The sequence below is a fragment of the Mycteria americana genome, chromosome 3, assembly GCF_035582795.1.
Source record: "Mycteria americana isolate JAX WOST 10 ecotype Jacksonville Zoo and Gardens chromosome 3, USCA_MyAme_1.0, whole genome shotgun sequence".
NCBI classification, from domain to species: domain Eukaryota; kingdom Metazoa; phylum Chordata; class Aves; order Ciconiiformes; family Ciconiidae; genus Mycteria; species Mycteria americana.
In genome coordinates, this window is record NC_134367.1 from 104,242,260 (window position 1) to 104,265,585 (window position 23,326).

The window sequence follows — 23,326 nt, forward strand, 5'->3', positions numbered from 1 at the left end:
TCATGTTCTGTGAACACCCTTTGAAACCCGAGGTTTGTGTTTTCATAAGAAATTTGTGAAGCACAAATAATAAACACTAGTAACATAAAAGCGGAAATATTTAGCATTTGCTTGTACTAATCAATATAATGCAGGTGGGATGGGGCAGCTTTGTGTTTTATTAAATGCAGCAGGAGCGTGGTTGTCAAATGACATTTTATTGTTTGGTATGAAAAGACCCTGAATAATTCCATGCCTAGTTAATAAACTGGCCAAACTTATTTTGCAAGCACTGTTTACTTAAAGGAATTTAATTGAATTTTTAAAGAAAATTAATTGTTATAAAAATATTGTTCCATCAGAATCTTGGGATAAAATTAAACTTTTGTGTTGCTTCTTTTGTCATGGATGAAAGTGTGGAAAAGAGGATGAAGTCCACACATATATAAAAATATGTATGTTCTCACTCTTATTCTCACTTCTGTTGTTTTCTCTCCCTGCCATTTCATAGGAAAAGCATGAATAAATGTAAAAATGTAATATTAGAAAAAGAATTATTGGTGATTTTGGGATGAACAACTTTTATTTTTACCAGATCAGCTTAAACCCAGTAATTCTGAAGTCCTATGCAGGCTGCAGGGCTCAGAAGGCACGGCAGTGCCCTGGCTCTGCCTTTGCGCTGCTGAACAGCTGTGTGACATGTTGTATTTAAGGCAAGTGGCTTCATCTTAACAGTCTGCATGGACTACTGCTTCTCGTGGAGGCAGGGTCCTGCTTGTCAGGCACTTCTGGCAGGACCAGGGCCCTTGGTCTCACTGATGCAGGGTGGCAGGTCGCTTGTGTCCAGGCAGTCTCAGAGCCAGTCGCTGCCCAGGCAGGCAGCCTGCTTCTCTGGGCCGAGGGCTGCTGCTCTGCTGGGAGTGACTGATGAGCCATGTCTTGCTACTGTGGCATGGCACGTTTGTAGGTATTTTGAATGCATCTTTGGGTAAGTATTTAAAGTGCTTATGCAGTACAGTGGTCAGCAGAGCAGTTCTTGTTCCCTTCTCTACAAGCATTGCTTCTGTTTGCTCCTGTTCATTTACCTGGCATCCTTTGTCATCGACTTCTAGAAGGTGGCAAGCGTCATTCTGACCTACGAAGTTCATTTGTAGCTTATGGCAGAAACCATGTGCATTACTAGATCTAAGTTGTCATTTTTACCATTGGACTCAAGCTGTTAGAATTCCCTCTAGTATTTTTAATATACTTAGTTTCACCGCAACCAGTGAGATTCTCCCCCTTCAAAAACAAGTCTGGTCTTAGCCGGGGGATGGAGGGCAAGAAAACTCCACATTATATTATTCAAATTCATTTTTAGGGTATCAAGGTTTTTCTGCCTTTGAGACGTTATTTTTTTAAATACCTGGGAATATAGAAAACCTCTTCCTAGGCAATGAAAAATACTTTATTTTTTTATTGTACTTTCTAAAGGAATTTTGCCTGGTAAGGAGAGTGTTTAAAAATAACTATTAAAGACTGTATTTTGGAAAAATATAAAACTCCCTTTTATCCAAATAAGTAAAAAAAAAAAGAGGAAACCACAAAAAGCAATCAAAACTTTGCAGATGCCCAGTGGGCTGGATACTTATTTTTTTCTTCTACAAAGATTTTGTTAGAACTCCTGCATTTTCCAGAAGTTCTGTACAATCTTTTAAATTGAAATGTCTTGACTTTGCATTTTTCTGTAAGTTATCAAAGGTGGCTTTCTAGCTTTAAGCTAAATTCTTTGGCATGTGCAAGAGATGCAGTAACTTCTTGATTTGTTTTGTGCAAATTATGTTTTGTAATCTGTAAGCTTTTTTTATATGTACGATATTTGGAAACATAGAGATCCCTGTTTTTTATTTTTTAAATGTAACTATTACTTTGGGAGCTGTAACTTTCTTAGAGTCTGTGATGTGAAGGAACTGGTTTGCCAGTGTAACTTAAGAGTATTGATAAATCCTTGTGTAATGCAGCAAGGCGTAAAAAACTTTCTTGAGTTCTAAAGTTAAAGGGAGAAATATATCCATATTTAACTAACAAAACCCACTTATTCAAATAGAGGAACAGATCCTTAAAATATCCTGCTAATATGAGGTAATTCCCTTCCCCTTACCAAACTTGCTAATTAGTTTTTAGTCCATCTCCCCTAATGTTGTTCATGAGCTTGGAGCTGTGATACAGAAGTATTCAGTACAGGCAGAACTGGTGATTGGTACTAAACCATTTGATCTTCCCGAGTTTTTGCTTTCTTTTGAGACAGCAGATGGAGAGTAGTCACTGCCATGCAACTTGAGACAGACTCTGAAATGAGACTTTACTGAAGTTAAAAAAAAAAAAAAAAGCTTAATCTCAGATGCAGCTCTTTAAATATTTATGTATTAATACAAATCTGCTTGAAAAGCAAGTTGTGGTCCCTGTAATTATTTCCTCCTGGGGTAGCAGATCCAACTTGCTCTGTGGGCATAAGGATATACTGTATTGTGACAATGAGGGTATTTTCCTGTTTCATAATGAAACTGATTCTGTTTTGAGTGAAATTAAGAGATTTCCCCCCTGCCCCCTCTTTTCTTGCAGGAGGAAAACTGTGGTCTTATGTCAGTAAGTTCTTAAACAGAAGTCCTGAAGAGAGCTTTGAAATTCCTGAACCCAGAACATCCACTTCAACTAAAATTTACCTGGAGCAGCCAACACCTAGTCCTAAAGAATTTGGTAGCAGCACTGATTCCAGAGAAAGCTACGGGGAGAGCATGCTGAAGGTGGTCCCACTGAAGAGCAGCCTAACGCCGAGCTCTCAGGATGACAGCAGCAACCAGGAAGATGGCCAAGAGAGTTCAAAGTGGATGGACTCAGGATCCAGCTCAGAAGAAGAGTGCACTACTAGTTATTTAACATTATGCAATGAATATGGGCAAGAAAAAATTGATTCTGGCTCTCTAAATGAGGAACCGGTGGTTAAACTGGAGAGCGAAGGTCTAAATACCAAAGAGAGATGTTGCTTACAGAAATACAGTGTCGTTGGCAGTGATAGCTTCACCTCTCAGATTGCACCTCAGGAACGAAAGCTTTTCATTGATGATGCTGAGTTGGAAATAGCTAGCCCTACTAGGATATTGGACTCATTAACTAAATCAAAGAACAGCCCCATGGAACTCTTCAGGATAGACAGCAAAGATAGCACTAGTGAGCTCCTGGGGCTTGATTTTGGAGAAAAATTATATAACCTGAAATCGGAGCCTTTGAAGCCATTGTTTTCTGTCCCAGATCAAGACAGAAGCTTGGATGCCCTAGAGAGCAAAATGGGTGTGAGAGCTCATGACACTGTAAGCAGGGGTTCAAATGACTCTGTGCCAGTTATCTCCTTTAAGGATGCTGCTTCTGATGATGTAAATAGTATTGATGAAGGAAGGCCTGATCTCCTAATAAACTTACCTGGTATGTCTGATGAAACAGAAGAGGCAGCAGTGTCAAGGCCAACAAAGTTTACAAAAACTGATAGGGACATGTTGGAAGTAAAGTTATTAGAAACACCTGATGTCTTACAATTAAATAATTCTGCAGAGCCATGCAAAGCATTTGATCAAGAGCCAAATCCTGTGGCACCAGAAGTGGGTGATCCTTCCCGCGAGGAAGCAAATGGACAAAGTAGTGTCACGCAGGGAGCTCTTGCGACCCTCTTTACATCTGACCAAGAGGTAGGTAGTTCAGAAGACGGGGCTCTGTTTCAAGGGCTTGGAGCCTGCTCCTTAAGCGTGACGAGCAAAGAAGAAAGTTTATTTGTTTCCAACCCGCTCTCAGGTGCTCAAGATGTTAGCTTGGACGGAGACCTAGGAAATGAAGCAGTGTTGCTGTTTTCCGATCAAACTGAAGACTTTGGGAAAGAGGAAACAGACTTGGCTTTGCTACCAGGAGCTGAAAGTAAAAAGACAGCACCAAAGAGGGAAGACAAAATAGCAGTAGCAGGGGAGAAGGAAATACATCAAATTTTTCAGGACCTCGATGAAAGATTAGCGATAACCTCCAGGTTTTATATCCCAGAGGATTGCATTCAAAGATGGGCAGCTGAAATGGTTGTAGCCCTTGATGCTTTACATAGAGAAGGAATTGTGTGCCGCGATTTGAACCCAAACAACATCTTATTGAATGATAGAGGTCAGGAACTTTTGCAAATGCATTTCTTTTTATTCGCTGTTGCTTCCAATTAACTGAGTAGGCGTTTTATCTTGTAATTAGTATCTTCATTTCCTGTCTAGAGCTTCATTATCAGTGCAGCAAATTCACCCCCAGTAATAGCTTCTAGTACTTAATGATGCCATTATTCTTAATGATACTGTTTTTAGCTACAAAAGGAGTAATTACAGTTCACTTCTGCAGAAAATGGAAGGGAAAAATGTTTTGATTTCTCCTGTCGTTTTGTTTTTAGGACACATTCAGCTAACGTATTTTAGCAGGTGGAGGGAGGTTGAAGATTCCTGTGACAACGATGCCATAGAGAGAATGTACTGTGCCCCAGGTTAGAGCAATCACCTACAATGTTTCACTTGGAAAGTAGATTAGCAGCTTTCATTTTCTCATGGAACCTCTATAGCATAGAGCTTGAGATGATGCAATATCTGAATTTTCTTTGCTTTTTCCTGAATGCATTAAAAAGCTAGAGGGCTCGTAACTGCTTTATTGTTGAACTGTGGTGGTGTTTGTTAGATCATTTCCATAAAGTGTAATTGTATTGAATGTCTTATTTAAGCAAATTTAAGGAATGTTTTGTTTTCTTGCAATTATTTGCTATGTGTGAGTACATCTTGATAACTGAAAAAAGCAAACAAGGGAAAGGGCAGACTGAAAAGATGACACCAACAGCCCTAAAAATACAAAAATTTATACATGTGAAGAACGTGGGGGGGAAAAACCATAGCAGTTTGAGAAATACAACCCTAATAGGCTCAGAGATGCCTCTGACACTTTTTATGAGCTACAGTTGGCTTTGAAATAGTTTAGAGAGCTCTTTTCTTAGAACTGCTTTCATCAATCATGAGGGTGATAAAATCAATATCTCTTGGGTTTTTATATCAAGGATGGCACTTGAAACAAGCCCTCCCTCTTTTCCTTTTTCCAATTTATTTTCTGCTAATATAGTGGTCAAATGGTAGTGACAGCCAAAAATCAGGTGTTTTACTTATAACTTAATATTCTAAAAATTTCATAGCTAGCTTAAAACCCCCTATTTTTAGAGTTGAAATGACTACTGGGTGGCTATTCAGATTTTCAGTTTCTCTTTCATTCTGAATTTGAAATGCCAACATACTCTTTCTGCTGAGTGCATGGTCTGGCTAGACATTCCAACTTGGCATGCAGGTAGTCCTCAAGGTCAGAGTCTGCAAATGTGCTCAGAAAAATTTAGAATAAGAGTTATCAGCAATGGAAGTTCTGAACTTAGTTTGGCATCAGGTGTTTATTCTGTGAATTAGTCCTGCAACTGAAATACAGTAAGGAACTGCTCTCTGTGAATAAAGGTGGTGGGATCTCAAGAAAAATTTGAATGCCAGCCTCTTGAGATAAATAGTAAATAAAATCTTCTCTATCCAGATGCAAGTCAAAAGGGCGGGTAGTACAGAAAAGAATTCTTTTTACCTATCAAAGTAAACCCAACACCTTCATTCTACCCTCACCCCACTTTAATTCAAGAACAAGAAAATTGCAGAATCCCAGCAATTCTTGTGGTTGTTAAATAGAAACGTGTCCGGGTTGCCAACGTGCATGATGTCCTGTTAGAAAGAGGTGTTTTCCTGCCTCCCTAACCCAGCCTTGTACAAAGCGGTCCCTGGTTGAGTAGTAGCAAAGATGGAAGTGCATCCTTTTCCCACCCTGTCATCATTAATGAGCTGTGAAAGTCAAAGCTTAATTTTTCTGTATTTTAATGAGGATCCAAAGAGAGGCTTTTTTTGCCCCCTAAGCCCCAACCAGCCAACTCCTGCAGTAATTAAGTGTTTAGGGAGCAGTTGAAGTAATATTTAGAAGTCCCCAAATGCAAGCATAAAGTTTTCCACACCATCGTTATTTCCACCTCACAGCACAGGTGTGGTATCCATCCGGGCTTTTCTTGGTTAAGTTGCCCTCTGCTCTCCGCCCTCTCTGCCCTACCCCAAGCTGCAGTTTGCTTTGTGTGTCCATAACTGGCGAGCTACAAGATGAAGATTTGCAAATGCAAATATTAGTTATATGCAAGATGGCTGAATTGATACTGCTCTATGATTCTTACCTTTCGTATTTCTTGGTCTTAATGTTATCTCTGCAAAGCGTACTCTTATTTTAGTGTAGCTATTTCATGCTAATTTTTGCATAGGAGAGTAATACTTGGTATAACTTAGCAGTACAAAATATATTTTAAAGCCATGTGCCTTTCTATTCTAAGCAATGATTTAATACCTGTACCTTCAATAATGGTATATAGCTGAGTCCAAAGCAGGGCTTTCTTAGAGTTACTGCTGCTGGTAAATCTTGCTCTAGAACTTTGGATCAGTATTAAAAAAATAATCATGTTAGTGGGCTTTCTTTAGGCTCCAGTGTTACAGGAAAAAAAACCCAACCTTATTTGGATGAGCATTTTTCATTTTAAGGAGTGTACCATGTCTCCCCTTTATCGTGATAGCATTGCTCCTCAAGCTGCTTCTTGGAATAAGGATTTTGAAATTATACTTGTGCTTCCATTCAGTGCACTAAGAGAAATTGGCAAATTTGGGGTTTTTTATTCTTTGTAAGTTGCTTTTAAAACTGATCGTAAATGTTTCTTACAGCTTGCTTTTTTCCTGATGAAAGGAAGGGCTGCAGTTTTGTAGAAGTGAACAAGTGATCTTCACAAAATTTCATCAGGTCTTATGATTTCTTATCTTAATACCACAAAATGACTAAATAAAATGACTCAAAGTGAGTCTTTATCTTGTTTTGAATTTTCCTGGTGTTTCCAGTATTGTATGCTGTGTTCCCTTACCTCTGGGTACTCAGCCTCCCCTCTCCTTTTCTCTCCTAACTGAAGGATGCAGTGAAACTTGGCTTATAAAATTTTGTCTCTGTGTGTTTAGCATGACATGTCTTTTCATTAGAGTTCAGGACAGAATAGGATTTGGATATGATAACTTGCATGTTACGTGATTTCAACGTTTTGTTATTTAAATGCACTCGTTAAAAATATGCAAGAAAGGGAAGATGTCTTTATCAAAACACTGTCTTTTAGGGTCTGGTGTTGGAGACTGAGAACAGATGATGATTCTTAGGATTCAGTTCTTTTTCTGCATTGATTTTTGAGGAGCAAATTTTGGAGGCAGAAAAAGGAGAGATGAATGTGAAATTTAAACAGATTGCAGGATATCTTCAATTTAAAATAGGTAGGCAATTATATTGCAGAGTTATGTGAAAGATGTAAAAATGTATTTGAGACAATTTTACCTCTTTAATTGATAAGGTTTCAGGTGTTACTTTTTTCAGCACAAGTTTTAAAGTGCTTAGCAGTGAAGTGCCTGAGGACATACTTAAATTTTAAGTTGCTCTATTGGTTGAAGGAAAACATGGAGTCTAAATTCTACAATTTATGTATCAGAATCTAATTCCTGGACGGGCTAGGGATAATAATGTATTAATGTTGAAGCTTTTCAGACCCAGGGAGGAATAGAAGTCCAGCTACATGGAGCTTGCTTGCAGGGTCTAGGATTTTGTATTTGAGGCTTTCAGTACCCCAGGTTGTAACCTTGTATTAAAGCAAAGCAAGGTAGTATTGGTACAGAAACAGTGATCAGATCCTTGCCATGGTGAATAGCAAGGACTTGCTCAGCTCTTGTTATCCTACGAAAAGCGGAGAGGCAATGTGACTACATATGTAGAAAAGAGATTATGCAGTGTATATATAAAATAATAGAACAAATGCAAACATTCTAAATGGAGAAGTGTCAAAAAGATGAGGGAAGAGATAGTTTAAAAAGCTGCATACCATTCCCTGCTAGCAATATAATTAATTTCGTATGAAATAACAATTGTCATTTTATATCGTGGATAAATTAAAAGCAGGGCTAAATCTGTTGCAAGAAGTGGCACTTCTCCACTATTGACGGCAGGTGGCATTGTACCATTAATGGATTTTGCTGTTGCGCTCGCTGGCTCTAATTTGCCTAACTTCACATAAGAACTGGAGACGGAAGATGCGGTTTATTTGTACTGATTTGCATAGCAAGAATTGTACTCGCAAGCTCAGAGTCGTGGTGTGTTATAGTGCTGTTGAGTCTGTTGGTAAAGCTGGGTAACTCTTTACTCCTGCATAGTTCTACTCAGTAAAAAAAAAAGTTCATGCTGAACCAACTACTGCAACAACAAAGCTATCTGCAGACGCTTAAAAGTAGTGCCTGTGCTATACTTTGATTAATGGCCAAACTAAATCTTTGCTGTTCACCTATGATAAGTTAAATGTTGTTTCTCTAACCCAGAAGAGAAATGATGGATTATAAATCATCCTCTATAAACTCAACGCCACTTCAAGTAGAACTGTGGGGGTTTTGGCCAAGAATAAGCCGTTTGCTTTTAAAGAAGAAATTAAGCACTTGTAACTGAGATTTTCTGCTGTGTTAATACAGTTAAGGTGACTAATGTGAGGTTTATGTGGTTATGTGGTGGTGGTTTTTTTTTTTAACTTTCCTTCTCTTTATAGTAACTTTGTTTTCTGAATGTTTTAAAGTGTGCTAAGCAGCTGATGTCTGAATACAAAGTTATTAGCAGATCAGATGAGAATGATTCAGTTCTGTTTAAACAGCCCTTTGCTCTCCATGCCCCCTGAGAACTCTTATCACATATTTGTCCAAAAAACCCCACAAAAACTAACAAAAAATCCCTTGCATTATCCACCTGCCTGGTGGCTGATAGTATCAGCAATGTATCTCTTTATCTCTTGGTTAATGTGCCTTGGTATTCTGAAGGGGGGAAAATTCCAGTAACAGATTCAATTTACATGGACAGAAACTTGAGCAAATGCCAGCCTAGCAGGGGGGCCATTATTCTGCTCTATAAATAAGTTTAAAAAAGAAACAAACACACACACAAACCTGTGAATCAACATGTTTTGGTCTAATTGAGGGAAAAGCAAGATAGATGAATTTTGAAATGCAAATGATCACCTTCTGTTATTTAAGTATCAGTTTTGCCAACTTTGTGATCTTATATATAAAGAGTTGTTACCTTTTAAATAAGGTAATAATTATATTCCATTCTTGATAGTCATGATTTTTAAAATCCAATTGGTAACTTTTTAAAAAAAGCCTCTCCGTAGTATGCTTAATACTTGTGAGAAAGACAAAATTGTCTACAGCCACAGCCTAGTCAAGGCTGTCTTCAACTAAAACAGATTAAGTTGAGGAATTTACTCATAAAGAGGAATCTTTTAGGTACTTTTTCGATCTAACCTGTGAAGTGGTGTGTTGTAGAAGTGGCTTGCAGGTCTAACATCTTGTGTAAATATGATGTGTGAATGAGATGTTTTATTTACACTCTCCAAGTTCTTGTTCCAGCAGCGGGGATGCGTTCTGTTGCATCCCTGTAGTGTTTTTGGAGGACAAGATTTCAGAACTGGGCTGCCTTTGGAGTCTTTTTTCTTTCTTGTCCAAACAATGAGTTTTCACCAGACTGTGTTTACTAAAAACTGGAGATTGGCTTGTTGAGATCGTAAAGCCAAAGGGAGCTTAGCTTCATAGAAAATGTAAGTAGGAAACTGGCCATCAGTAATACATCATATTATTCCAATGCTTGCATAAGCTGTGTGCTATAATGAAGCCTTATTTACACAAACTAGCTTTCACAGAAGCCCACACGTAAATATATGGTATATTTGGTTTTATCTAACCTACTACTAATTGTACACAATGAAGAACCTAAGCAAAAAGAAGGCTTTGTGGGTAAAGGATTTTGTTCCAAAAAAGACCAAAATGTTTCAATGTGCAACCTGATTTTCGTACTCCCAAATGAAGACGTCACTTCTGCTCTTAGACAATTGAAAATACAGATGCAAAGTGCAGCTGATAACCTAAAACATATGGTATGAAAATAAAAATTGCTAGGTTGCTATTATTAGCCTGTATGCTATAATTTTTATTTACTGAATAAGGAAAAAATTGTTTGCCTCTGTTTACCAAATAGATATTTGATGCTGGAAAACCTGCATATTATTTGTGTATGTGTTTTTCAGTAGGAGTTTGCAGGCGCTCATTAAATCTGCTATTCTGTATTATAGTAATTTGAGTAGATTGTTTAAGAAGCAAAATAACTGTGGTAGATTAAAGTGCCATTGACCCTGAGAGGTGTCGAGGGGTGGGCTGGTCTCGTGGTTATAGTGTAAGACTGGACTTCCTAGATTTTATCTCTGACTCTGTCCTAGCTTTTTGTGTGACATTAATGTCTCGGGATAATCCTAAAAAGGGAAGGAAAAAACAGGGCAGGTGAATGAGCTTTGAGCAGCAAAGACAGAAGGACGGGCTAGCTTGATTTGAAAAGCCCTGGCAATGGGAAAGAGGACTAAATATTAACATGAAAAATATATGGCTGGCATGAATAATGAGGAAAGGTCTGGAGCTGCAGCAAAAGTACTGATTATTGTGAAGCTGGGAATAACAACTTTACAACAACCATTCGGAGTGGTACAGCTCTCCAAAGACACCTGAGTGTCCCACAGAAAACAATGACAACTGACTGCTCCCAAAATAGCAAGATGTCATGAACCTGGAGTAGGTAATGGAAAGCATAGGTTTGGGGAGAGAATCGGGTATTTTCTGAAAATAATCTGATGTAGTTTGGCACTCAGGCTTGTTGTAAGTACACTACATGTTTCAGGTGAAGTACATGTTCTTGTGGTTTTTCGTAGACTCTGTAACTAGAATAAGCACTAAGATGTACCGAAGCTGTTGATTTGTAAAAATCTGGTATTTTAGTCTGGCTGATATAAAAGCCAGTTAACTCTGGAAGAAACTGTAATTTACCTGTGTGGTGTGGTTGTTTTTGTTTTTTATTTATGTTCTATTATTATTATTATTACAGATGGGGCTAAAACTTGACCATAGTATAGAAGATGCCTTTTGAAAATAAATGGAGATGGCTGAAAGGTTAATTAGTGTTTGCTTTGTTTTGATAACGGAGCAATAAAAAGTTTCTTTGTCTCTTTTGTCACCTGATTATTTTAGAGGAAGTTTTAATTCCATCTTGGGTTGCTAAAAGGAAGAAAGAACACAGTTCCCTCTATTAATTTTTTTTCTGTTAGTGACATGAGGAAATTTCTTCCAAAGAGGAACATAGATGCTCATATGTTTTTGAATACCTTTAAGATGAAACTTCCTATTTTCATACTCCATTTGATCTTAGCAGATGTTCATTGGACTTGCCTCACTACTTTATTGTTTAAAGACCATGATAAACTTTTTATACTTAACTGTAGATGGTTCAATACTGTGTTTTATAAATTGCTAAAGCATTTTAGGCAAAGCATTATGGCCAGATTGCTTGTGATGTGTTATTTAGTGACTGTATCTTACGATATCTTGGCTGACTGAGTCTGCCTAGAGTAAATTAGCTTGGACTCATTTTACTTGGTTCTCTGCAAATGCTTCTTTACATATATAGATATTAAAATATGATAAAATAGTAAGCTTTTAAAATTAAGTGAGTGCAAGGTAAATAGAATTTCCGAAGTGACTCTAATGGTTTTCCGTGCAATACTGTTTATCTTAATGGCCACAGAAGGGGAAAACATTGTGTCTGATGTTTTCAGGATGTTGGACAAGTCCATTTCCTCCTGAACAGTTTCAGACACCTGATGGTAGTTCAGATGGGTCTCCTTGTTTTCTTATCAGTGCAGAAACAATATTTGAAGGTACACTGTTTCTGCTTGAAACATGGGGTAAGGGAAGGGGCCTCCTCAGGTTTTGAAATTCTTACCAATCCACCAAGAGTCAAATGGTTCCTTTCTTAATTCCAGGAAAACCACCTTCATGCAAAGCCCTTCCTGACTCTTAGGTGTTTGGAGAAGCGCTACTTCCACCTAGAGCCTATTTTCTTGTGAACTGACTTCAGATGCATTTTTTTGGATGTTACAGTTTATCCTACAAAGTTTTTGATTGAGTTTTTGGTTTTGGTGATTTGCGAGCCATCTGGCCTGAGTTGCACAGTAAATGTCTAAGTCCACTTTTAAACCTGGCTTCTTTTATGTTAACTAGTGTTTGTGTGTGCTGGTCAGGAGGCCTTATTGTCAGCCCTGGAGGAAACTGTATTTGGGAGAAAATGTTTGAGGTGTGGTAGTAAAAGCCTTTGAAATCCTTCAGCATGAAGGGTGTATTTCAGGTTAAGGTGCTATAGAAAGAATGAGAAAATCAGTCTTGGTGTTATGGTTAATAACTTTATCGAGGATGTGTGTTCAAGAGAGGTGAAGGTCTGCTTTTTTACTTTAGAACTGGCACTTCTGTTTAAAAATACAGAGTGTTGTCAGCTACGTATCCCTTATCAGGAAGTAAGGTATTACTGTGTATAATGCAAATATTGAGATAAGTATGGAAACCATAAAGAAATGGCCTTTCAGTTGAGACCAGCTGCTCTGGAAGGAGGACAGTGCTGGGTGGTGAAGGTGTTTACCTGTACCATCTGTCTCTATCTGAACCTGATAGCATTTTACAAATCTCCTTCCCTTCAGTTACCCCAACGGCTGCTGCTGAAATTGCTTCTGTGCAGGAATTTAGCATAGCTATTGACATGTGCTACTTGGTGCTAGATGTCGTATGGGCATGCATCGGGAAGGGAGAAAGAAGAAAGCTTTCCCTTTTAATGAAGTTGCAGTAAAGTTGGAAGAGCTACTGCTTTTTTTTTTTTCCCACCCTACTATTTTATTTCTCTGATTTAAAAGGATTTTGTATTTGAGAATGATGTATTTTTTTCTGCAAATTTTGTACTGCTAGTCCTAGAAACACCAACACTGGGCACATGTGTGCGCATGGTTATGTTTGTACAAATGTGGATAAGGTCCTTGATTTCAAGGTTCATGAAGTAAAGAATTGGCACAAATATCCCCATGTTATTCACTTAAGCTTATGGGTCGCTACCATTTATTGTCTAAATTACTTTGCTGATGGATTGAGATGAAAATGTTTTCTTAGTGAAGGCAGATATTGTAGTTCAGATTTATTGCAATATTAGAGCTTTAAAAAAGGCATATGCCCTGTGTGGTATATTACATTAGCTAGCTACTCTGTATCACTTGAAAGCACTTCATAATCTATAGTTTCTAAATTTTCCCATGATGTGTAGTCAAGATAAAATGCAGTAATGTTGATGTGATATCCTGAACTTATTATGATCAGCGTATTGCATCAGGAGTAATGTGACCTGTTTGAAGTAAGGGAATGTAAACAACACATGTTTATGTGTAGTATTTACAATTTTTTTCTTTCTTTTTTTTTTTTTTTTAGGAAAATATTTATTTTAATCTGAAGTAAGGAAACTTTGGGACCTAGGGAAAGCAGCAGGAAAGCAGACATTGGGGAATATAAGAAAAGTTGAGCTAAAATTTAGTTTTTGTAAAAAAGGATACTCAGATGTTCCCCTCAGCTGAGATTTCCATTTTCTGTTCTGTGTTGGTTCAGATGACTTGTCACGCAGTTTCTGATGTGTGCATGAGAACCCAGCCAGAGCCCTTCAGCCCAGGGAGAAATCTGTTACTTGACTGTTCTCAATTTATCCCACTTGTGTCATTTTGGTCACGGTTAAAAGTGGATGGAAGAGTTCAGTGCTGCTCTCTTAAGAGATCTACAATGACATTTGTTTTGACTTGGCATATATTTAAAGTGTTCTTACAGTTGAAAATATGAGCTTGGGTTTTGGAGAAATGGACTCTAGTTTACTTTTTGACTCTTACTTACTTCACTAATGAAGAAAATGGACAGAGAGTGACGTTACATCAGCTTCCCATAATGAGCAGTGTGTGATTCTGTGAAAGAATGCAACATAACTTTGGTGCTTCAAAGAACTGGATCAGCATCTGTGATTGCCAACATAAAAGGAAATAATACCAAAACTCAGAAATAAATGTTTTGGTAATATTTCTTTTCCCTGTGCTCAGAATGATGTTGTTTTTCACTATAAAAAAAAAAAAGAATATTTTCTTATATTGGGCTGTAACTCAAGAGGCCCATCCCCACTGAATGTCTTTGGGGAAGAATGAATTATGTCCTTTTGTGGTATTATTCTAAAATTTAAGATGTGTCAATATGGGGAAGTTAATGGCAATATAGGAACGGAGAATGTAGTAGTCAATCTTAATTATCCCTTGGCTTTGCTGTCCTTATTCTGGAATAAGCGTGGAATTTAATTTAAAAACAAAAATCTTCACTTGTTTGGAAGAAAGCTCTCTTAGTCTAGAATATCCACAGGATTAAAGCCACACTGCTCTAAAGAAGCCTAAAGTATTTGTTTTTAGATTTTACCCTCCATTCATGTTATCTTGTTTTTGAATGTACATTATTGGAACATACAGTACTAGGAAATCACAATCAGACTGGAACAGCATTTCCATTCAGTAGGTTTCACTGAGAGATGCTATGAAAACCTTTTGCCAGCTGGTTCGTGTGGAAAGGCCTGAGTTTGTTTTTTTTGTTTTTCTTTTTTAAAGGACAGTTACCTAGAAGGTCTGCCTTTCTGAAGGGCTGTAAAATTAAATTGCAAGAACAGATTTTGATTTTTACAGAAATTCTCTCAATTTACCATAATTTCAACTTCATCTGGATCTTAAGGCCTGGGATCTTAAAACATTTTAAAAATGCCTGTAATTATGCTGATTATGCTGACACAGTTCCTCATATAGCTGCCATTATATCTTTGTAAAAGTTTCTTGATACTGATAGAAGTATTAATCTGTAAGGAATGGAATAAATTCTAATGTGTGGCACCCTTATAGTGATGTATTGGGCATTCAAATGCCATTAACTGTAATAAACTTTTCAATGTGAGGGATGTCCTACCTAAAGAAACAACGTCTGAGCCATCCTTCCTTGTTGCTCTTGCAACAGCAACCTCAGCCTAGTCCTGTAAGGTGCTGAGCGTCTTCCAGCTCGTGTGGCAGCTGCCCAAGGGGGCAGCCCTCTGCACGTCCCCATGCTCAGCATGTGTGTGCGTCTCTGCATCTGGGGAGGTCTGGGGCTACCGCCTTCTTTTCACTGACCCTGGCGCGTGACTCATCTGTAGTTCTCCTTGGCCATGCTCATGCTAAGCTCCATAAAATGATGAGCAAGATTTTTCGAACATGCCATAATGCTTTTCACAGCAATGACTATGTGACTATATGCTAATTGTTGTCCTCTGCTGGGAAGCTGGTGTGGCTTTTGCCACCAAAGCTATTTTAGTGCAGCTTCTGCATTTTTTGAAGATTTCATCTTCATTGCAGTCTGTTTTTCTGCCTGTTTTAGAGCAGACAGCGTGTGTGTTTGTATTTAATAATTTTTGTAGTTTAAAGCCTGAGTCAGTGAAGGCCAAGTTTTCTGCATGCATCATGCTATTGAATAAATGAATGTGTATGGCAAGGGACTCTTGCCATACTAACACATATACTAACTCCCATCTTGCCTCTCCGCTGTCTCTTGTGCATGGACAGCAATAAGAGAGTGTTGGGTGCTGGCTGGATGCTAGGGAAAACAACTTTTTGTACCGAGGTACAATTTGGGCTGAGCTATAGCAACGCACGGTTGCTGGCTGTGGTTAGGCTATGTGAAGCAGATTTAGCATCTCTGTCTGGTTCCCAACAGACAAGAGAGGCTATTGTGAAAAGCCTCCCATGGTGATCACAGCAAAGGGTGCGGGTTAGCCATGAGACGAATCCTGCCCTCTAAGAAAAAATTAAGGAACGCAGTAGTAGACTATTGTAACCTCCCTTGTGCTGCTTTTATGGGTGGTTCAGGCCGCTCTGGTCAGTCCAGCTCTTCTGACCAGGGTAAATTCTGTAAATATGCCTTGCTTTACTGTCTACCACTGTCTAGTTTTAGTCCAGTATAGAAGAATCCTAACCGTAATGCCTACAAGTCTTGAAAATGCCTATTTATGCACAGAAAAGGCAAATTATGGATGAAATGTATAGTGTTGCTGTATTTGAACAATGCAATCTGTAGGTGGCTAAAGGGCTAACTAAATTGCAGGCATAATGAAAGCTCTGTGGTATTTAGTATACGTTCTGTCAGCATTAAACAGTCACCTTGTAAATATATGTTAATTTTGAAGGTGTAACTGACCTTTTTAATATTAATTGAAATGTCTCGTGTTTAGAGGTTGGCGCTATCCTAGAAGAGACAGAAGCCTGTGACTGGTGGAGCCTGGGTGCCATTCTTTTTGAACTCCTCACCGGGAAGGTAGGGCTGGGGGCAAGTTACTCGATAAAACTGACTTCTTGGCCAGTAGTTTCTCACAAGTGGTGTGCCCAGTTGTGATTTCCTTGCTTGTGTTTCTCAGATGTGCTTTGCCGACCTGAGTACCCTCAATTTGCTTGGTCTGCATGGGACCAGAGAAACGAAACATGCTCAAGCTTCAGCAGAACATGTTCTAAAACAGTATCTCCAGGGGGACATGAGTGCCTGTAGATATTCCTCCCAGAATCAGTACTTCATACTAGGAAGCACTGAAATTTTAGCTGTGTATGTTAATTTGCACTTATACTAGGAGATAATCCAACACTACAATTTTTTAATTAATAAACGTATCTGCTTTGATTTTTTTTTTTCCCCCCTCCTCCAGACTCTGGTTGAGTGCCATCCATCAGGAATAAACACTCACACCTCTCTGAGTATACCGGACCATGTATCAAAGGAGGCCAGATCACTGATTCAGCAGGTAATTGACGGGAAAATTTGTTTTCTATAGGTACATGTGTAGGCTGGACAAATACTTATCTACCTAAGTTGTTCTGGTGAAGTAAATGTAAAAACAGAAAGCTGCTGATAGGAATGTGGATGGGTCTTTTGTCAGCACTGATGAATTTTGCCCAGCTGCCTTGTTCATCTGGAAACTTTGACTTCTGCTGCCAGGTGTCTCTGTAGAAAACCGGAGTGCTTTGCCGTTTCTTCAAAGAACAAGTTTGGTCAATGCTGAGTGCTTTGGAAACACCTGCTGGTGATGCATGAACATTTTAGGAATTCTGCCCTAAATGTTCGTGGAAACATTTGTAATGAATTGAATTAAACTAAAAAATATTGATGCCAATTCAACAAGATAGCTCTAAGTAGTATGAAACCTGTAACACACTACACCACTTTCAAACTAATGGGAAGAGTATTGAATGCTGGTTTTAGTTTACTCTTAGCTTTAGGTAGTAGTGACTGAGAGAATAAACTTGTAGTACAGGGTCTTGAATTTCAGGTAATGCTATCTTCCTTCTAGTTAATTTTGACTTAACTGAGGAAGTGGAGCCTGGATCTGACCTATTCCACTTGAGTAGAATAAGTCATATATGTTAACTGTGTTGTTCGGCTTTGAAGAGTTATCTTGCTAGTGGATGCATAAATAATGACATCAATTAGATGTAGATTTGAACAGAGGAGAGTGGGGAAAAAATAGTTCTTGAAGAAAATGAAGGAAAGAGATTTTGAAAATTCAGTCAGTCAAAAGACCCAGTGACAGATTGATTTCTGTGCCATTACTGTGAAATGATTAATGGAAATGGAACTAGGTGTTTGGACCTCCTATTTTGACTAGGTGACATGAAGTCACCGAAGGTGAAAGCATGTGCGTGTTTCTGACAAAGGTAGAAAGGGAAGTGACTAAAGAAAAATCCCATTTTTGTATAATCTGTATTTGTGGTGTTAGATGGTAGCAAACTGTAACCCTCACCCACAGGTGCTACAGGACTCAAATGGCTAAGGCAAAGCAAAACCACACTTGATGAAGGGAATTCCTCCCATTAACACCAGAAGTGAAGACAAACGAAGTCATCTGGTCCACTTCTCCCTGCTGATGTAGGATTGTTCTTCACTGCAGACTAATGTATTGCCTGTTTTCAAGTATGACGAAGAGTGGCTCGTTTGCCACTTGCGGTTTAAGTGGCAAATATATCTCTGCCACTCGCAGATATATTACAAGGCCGTATCTGTTCAGAGAACAGTCACCCCAGTGCCTGTTACGTTAAGCTTTCTAGTGTAGGGTGGTGACTTATCTGGTGGAGGTTTGGCTGTATGAACTAGTAAATCACATTTTTGTTGTGTGACTATCCAAGGAAGCTGCCATTCATTGTTGAGGAAGCCTTGTCAGGAAAAGGAAGAAAGCTCTCTTGGCATGGATAGCAATTTGTCATTGCGACTTTCCTTCCCCCCACTGCCAAGGGTAAACAGGTCAAAGCATCGCAGAATAACTCTCTGGGATCAATGTTCAGCTATACAGAAAACTCTGTCAGACGTTGTCTCCTGCTGTGGCTTCCAGTGCAGGTGACTTTGTTGTAAACACCTCCTTCGTTTAGCCAGCTTCTAAGAAAACAAGGATCCATTTATTTCTGGTGAAAGATGACGTTGTTATTTTTATGTCGGTTTGGTATTTTGCACCCAGTGTTTTTTTCAGGCACCTCCAGGCTTTACTACTAACAAAATATGCAACATGACTTTTCAGTAGGTATCTGTTGCAGTTTGTGTTGCATCTGCTTTCTAAGATTAAAGTTCTTCTGGAAGGACAAACTCCAGAAAATAAGTGTCCGTGCTTACTTTCCCCCTGCTGGTGCTGGTTGTATTTCAGCAGAAGGCAGAGACACCCTGGCTGCATCTGTTTCTGCTCGCTTGTGGAAGATATCAGAGCAGCACTATTCACTGTCACCGAGCTACCTTTACTGTGTGACATTATGACTGCAAAGAGCAGAGCCATCTTAAAAATGTGTAAATTCCTATGTTTATGGATGTAGACTCACTTAGATGTTGAGTGCATTAAGATATGAATACACATTGTTCCAAGTGACAACTGGGAGAAGTTATCCTATTAGCTGTTGCAGAAAAAGCAAGAAAGAAATCGTGCCTTTGTACTGGCTATAATTGAATAGAGTATAAACAGTTCTCTAAAACTGCAAAATATTTTTGTGTGTCTTTATTAGTCTCTTTGGAGTATTACCTTTGCATTCCCTTTTATATGGATTGGTATCTTTAAACAGATGTAAATATTGTGATTTCCTTTTCACATGAATTCAGCATGTGATGTACAACTAAAAAGCAAACGAGGTGCTGAATTTTAGGAAATTTCCATGAAGCCATTACACTGTTTTGTTTCTTTCACTGGGGTTTTGATTTTTCAGTTTTAATCCATTTAGTCCTCTTTAAAACTTTTTTTTTTTAAGGAAATAGAGAACTGGCTGTAATATCCTGGTATTTTAGGACTAACTCACAATTTATGAAACGGAAAGTTACAGACCACTGTCCCTGATGTAGCCATAACGCAGTGGTGTGAGCAAAGGTTAACATGAAGCAAAGGCAGTGCCCAGAGTTCTACCGATGCAGGCTCTGGCTGCTGCTCTCTCTTTTTTTAAAATGAGGTTACACTTAAAATGAAGTCCCAATGTGCAGTGCTTCAGGGAATTGCATGCTGTGATCAGTAGTCTCTGAAGACTGTAACTGAGACTCAAGGAAAGGAGAGTCTTCTTCCATTTACTGGATTTTAGGAATTTCAAGTATGCTTTCGCACTCTTGAAAGTAATTCATAGAGCAGGAAAACGGTAGGATGTCCCTTACCTTAGACCTTTCTGGAACTTTTAAGCAGTTGTTTTTGTTCTTACTCAGTGAATCATATATATATTTTTCTTTTTATATCAAGCTTTTGCAGTTTAATCCTGCGGAACGTCTTGGTGCTGGCGTTGCTGGTGTTGAAGACATCAAATCTCATCCATTTTTTGCCCTTATAGAATGGGCAGATCTGCTGAGATGAGAGATGTGTGCCCTCTGAACAAACTCAGGTCAAGTGGACAAGTTTCTCTGGCACAGGAGCACCCTGACTTGCTTCCTTTGGATGTCCCAAACCATTTGGACGTGATGACTAAAGGACGCTGGAGCAATCAGGCCAAAAGTGAACGCTCTTAACAGGAATCACTGGTTGTACAGGGTGCTAGCTTATTTTTATGGCAACTGGTTGCTATGTGTGTGTATGTTCTTTCACCAAAGGATGGTTTGTGATGAAACTCCTGGGCAGCCTGTTTAGCACTGCCAGCTTGTCGACTAAGTAGAAACAGGAATGTGCTCCTGGTGCTTTGTCTGATGATGGAAGTGTCTATAGACTGTGCCAGTTGAAAGTATCTTTTATAGTGTCAATAGACCATTTCCCTATGCTAAGTGCAGCTCTGGGGGGATGGGGGGAGGAAGGAGCAAATAATTTATTCATGGTATATGCTGAATAAAATACTAAAATGCTTTATGCAAAAGTTGACACGCTAAAAATAATATATCCATTAAAAATTAAGAAAGCTGTTGCATAATACTGTGGAATGTGTCTTGAAAATGGCATATCATTTCCCACTGTGGAAAGAGCATATAAAAGGCAAATAATGCTGTCAAATGTTGTACTTTGTTGGCTGGCAATGTCTGTTTAAAACTCTTAACTCTGTTGTATTTGGTGAGCTACATGTTAAAGTCACTACAGAAAGGGAAATCTTCTTTTCCTCAGCTGGATAAACGCTGCTTTAGCACTCTAATAAGGAGCAAAAAACCATAATGCTAAACAAATGTATAGATTAAAAAAGGAAAAACTCTTCTCTCATCACTGCAGCCACCACTTTATCACTTAATGAACTTTACTTCCTCTAAGTGTCCTATTTTTAGCTGATACTTCAGGAAAAAACCTTTCTGCTCATGCTCTTCTGCTTGAGGAAGCTTCTGAACTCTCCTGTTTGTTTGTTAATAGTCTTAATAAATCAAAGAAAACCTTCACCCACTCCGCTGCTCGAACAGGAAGAAGCCTGGGATTTGCTCATGCCAAATGACTAAGTGACATCTCTGAGCAAACCCTAGTGGGTAAGACTTGGGCATGAGCCAATTAGCTGACCTGTTTGTTTGTTAGAAAGGTCTGGAGAAGGGGAGAAGAATATAAGACATGCAGAATATTTTGCTGTGCGCTGCTGTTGCTGCTAAGCAGCCATGCTTGTATGGGTTCCTGACGTACAAATGCTGTACGCTGTGATGCTTGTACAGATTATGGATCTGTGGGTTTTTTCCTAAATGTTCCCTTCGCTCTCACTCTTTTTTTTTTTTCCCTTTTTCTTCTTCTCCCCAGCTTTATCCGGAGAACAAAGGGCAAATTCCTTTGGGAAAGTGAGGTGACAGCAATGATTATTGAATTTACAACTCAAAAAAAAAAAAAAAAAAGTATCTCTCCATTTGTATTTTAGCAGTGTATTTTATGGGCACTCCCAAAAGTGCATCTGCACAGTCTCCATCTGTTAGACACCAGGTCGGTGTATTCAAATAAAGTGGAAAAGGAAAATGCTTCACTTAAACAAAGGAAATCTGGAAACTTTTTTTTCCTTTTTAAATTATTCCACTCCCCTTTTTTTTTTCTTTCTTCCCTTTCTTGTGATCACCAGGCCAGCAGAGGGGCTGTAACAACACCGCAGGTTGTAACCAGGTCACTAGTATCACTGCCTACGGAGTGCTGTCCAAGATTACATCACTCTCAGAAACTGTGTTTCAACCTACCACCCTCTGGCTTCATAACAGGAACTCCCTCAGGTGAGCCACAGGAACAACTTCCTGCGCCGAGCGGGTCGGAAATCTCTAATGCGGAGACCAAGCTGATCCAGAGCTTCCTTCCAGCACTGCCCTGGCTGTGACTTTGGAGAGGGCTCATTGCTCAAGGGAAGCCTCCCTTCCCTCAGCCACCTGACTTCATCCCTGGGGCTCTCTAGCCTGGCCACCAGATAATGTCGTTGCCTGTGTTGATCTGTCCCATTGCATTTGCCTGGCGATAACTGTAAAAAAAAATTTTCCATGTTACTTTAAAATGCTCTCTTGTTCAGGTTGTGCCTGTGTGCCAGTTGCAAGTAAAGGCAGGGTAAGATAGCACAGAAGCACGAGCTGGTTTCTGTGAGCAGCAGAAGGAAGATGCTGTTCTAGCAGAAACCAGATGACCAGTCACTCTCACTGCAAAGCATTTGGTTTAGTTAATGACACAGAAATATTTCTTCAAGTATGTTAGTAGTGAGGAAATCTAGATCACAGAGACTAGAAGGAATGGGGCACTTGGCAAGTCGGCTTGCCAGAAATGAGTCTTTGAGATGCTACAGGTTTTCATAACCTTACCACTGACTCAGATAATGGTTTTGCTAAAGGAAGCACAGTTCGGAGTTAATTGCACAAAAAAAATCCTGCTTCTATCTTTTTTTTTTTTTCCTTTAACATGTATTATGTTGTATTGGTGTTTACATGTATTCCTTTAATAAACAAAACCTTTCAAGCCTAATTCAGACCTTGGGTTTCTGAACTTTACATTTAGTTCTTGAAGACAATATTTTTTCCTACCTAATCAATGTTTTTTGTCCTTGGCTTTTATGACTTGAAATGTTCTAGATATCTTCTTTCTGGTGCCTCTTATGAAGCCCTGTGGTGCACATCTCTGTTTTGCTGACTGTTAAGTAGTGCAAAGTCCATTCCACCTTCCTTCTGTTACACCTAATGGCTGATAGCAAAACAAATCAGTGCCATTTTGTTCACAGGAATTAGTGAGAGTCTATGTAAAACACAGTAAAATAAACCTACAGATTTTCCTATTTTCCTGTGGGTGTTCAGGGAAGGCAGATAACACACTTAGGACATCTCAGTGGTAATTCATTGCACCCTGTTGAACCACTCTGTAACGTTTTTTGTGTTCTACTAAGAAAAACTGGGAGACAAAATGTTTGAAGGCTTGCACTGAGTAGAATTGCTGTGAGGTGAGGCAGGGCCCCTGCCCAGACCTACGGAAGAAATTGCATCTCATGAAATACAAGGGGCATAACTTTGTTCGCTTTTAACGGCTGTATTCACAGCTTCTGCGCTTGTAGCTCAGCTCCTATATCTCCTGTGGAAATCACCTCTCAGACAGCAGTCACTGTCACGCTGACTCTCCGCGCACCTTTGGGATGCTGAGTCGGCAGGGTTACCTGCGCCGGAACATCCACCCGGCTCCTCTCTCCAGTGCTAAACCTGTTCCTTGGTGTGTCCCCGCAGCGAAGGGCACTGGGATGAAGAAGGCTGGGGAGGTCAGCCTTTTCTAAATGAAGCACTCAGCATAACAAGGCACAGGGAAGTGCGAAGTAAACTACTACGGGATTTTTTTTTTTTTT

General features: G+C 39.1%; 1 protein-coding gene across 6 annotated transcripts in view; it reads left to right on the top strand.

Moving 5' to 3' along the window:
- The window catches only part of RPS6KC1 (ribosomal protein S6 kinase C1), a 91,002-nt gene extending 68,544 nt beyond the window's left edge, over nucleotides 1-22,458 (top strand). For 4 of the 6 annotated variants that reach the window (XM_075496405.1, XM_075496406.1, XM_075496408.1 and 1 more), the window contains 5 exons: nucleotides 2,581-4,155; nucleotides 4,427-4,516; nucleotides 16,321-16,403; nucleotides 16,786-16,881; nucleotides 19,831-22,458. In XM_075496405.1, the coding sequence (XP_075352520.1) occupies nucleotides 2,581-4,155; nucleotides 4,427-4,516; nucleotides 16,321-16,403; nucleotides 16,786-16,881; nucleotides 19,831-19,941 (1,955 nt within the window). In that variant the 3' untranslated portion in view covers nucleotides 19,942-22,458. Of the gene's footprint in view, nucleotides 1-2,580; nucleotides 4,156-4,426; nucleotides 4,517-16,320; nucleotides 16,404-16,785; nucleotides 16,882-17,883; nucleotides 18,003-19,830 lie in introns of all 6 variants that reach the window. The other 2 variants (XR_012774833.1, XM_075496407.1) reach the window with 2 other exon arrangements.
- Nucleotides 22,459-23,326: the final 868 nt, after the last annotated feature.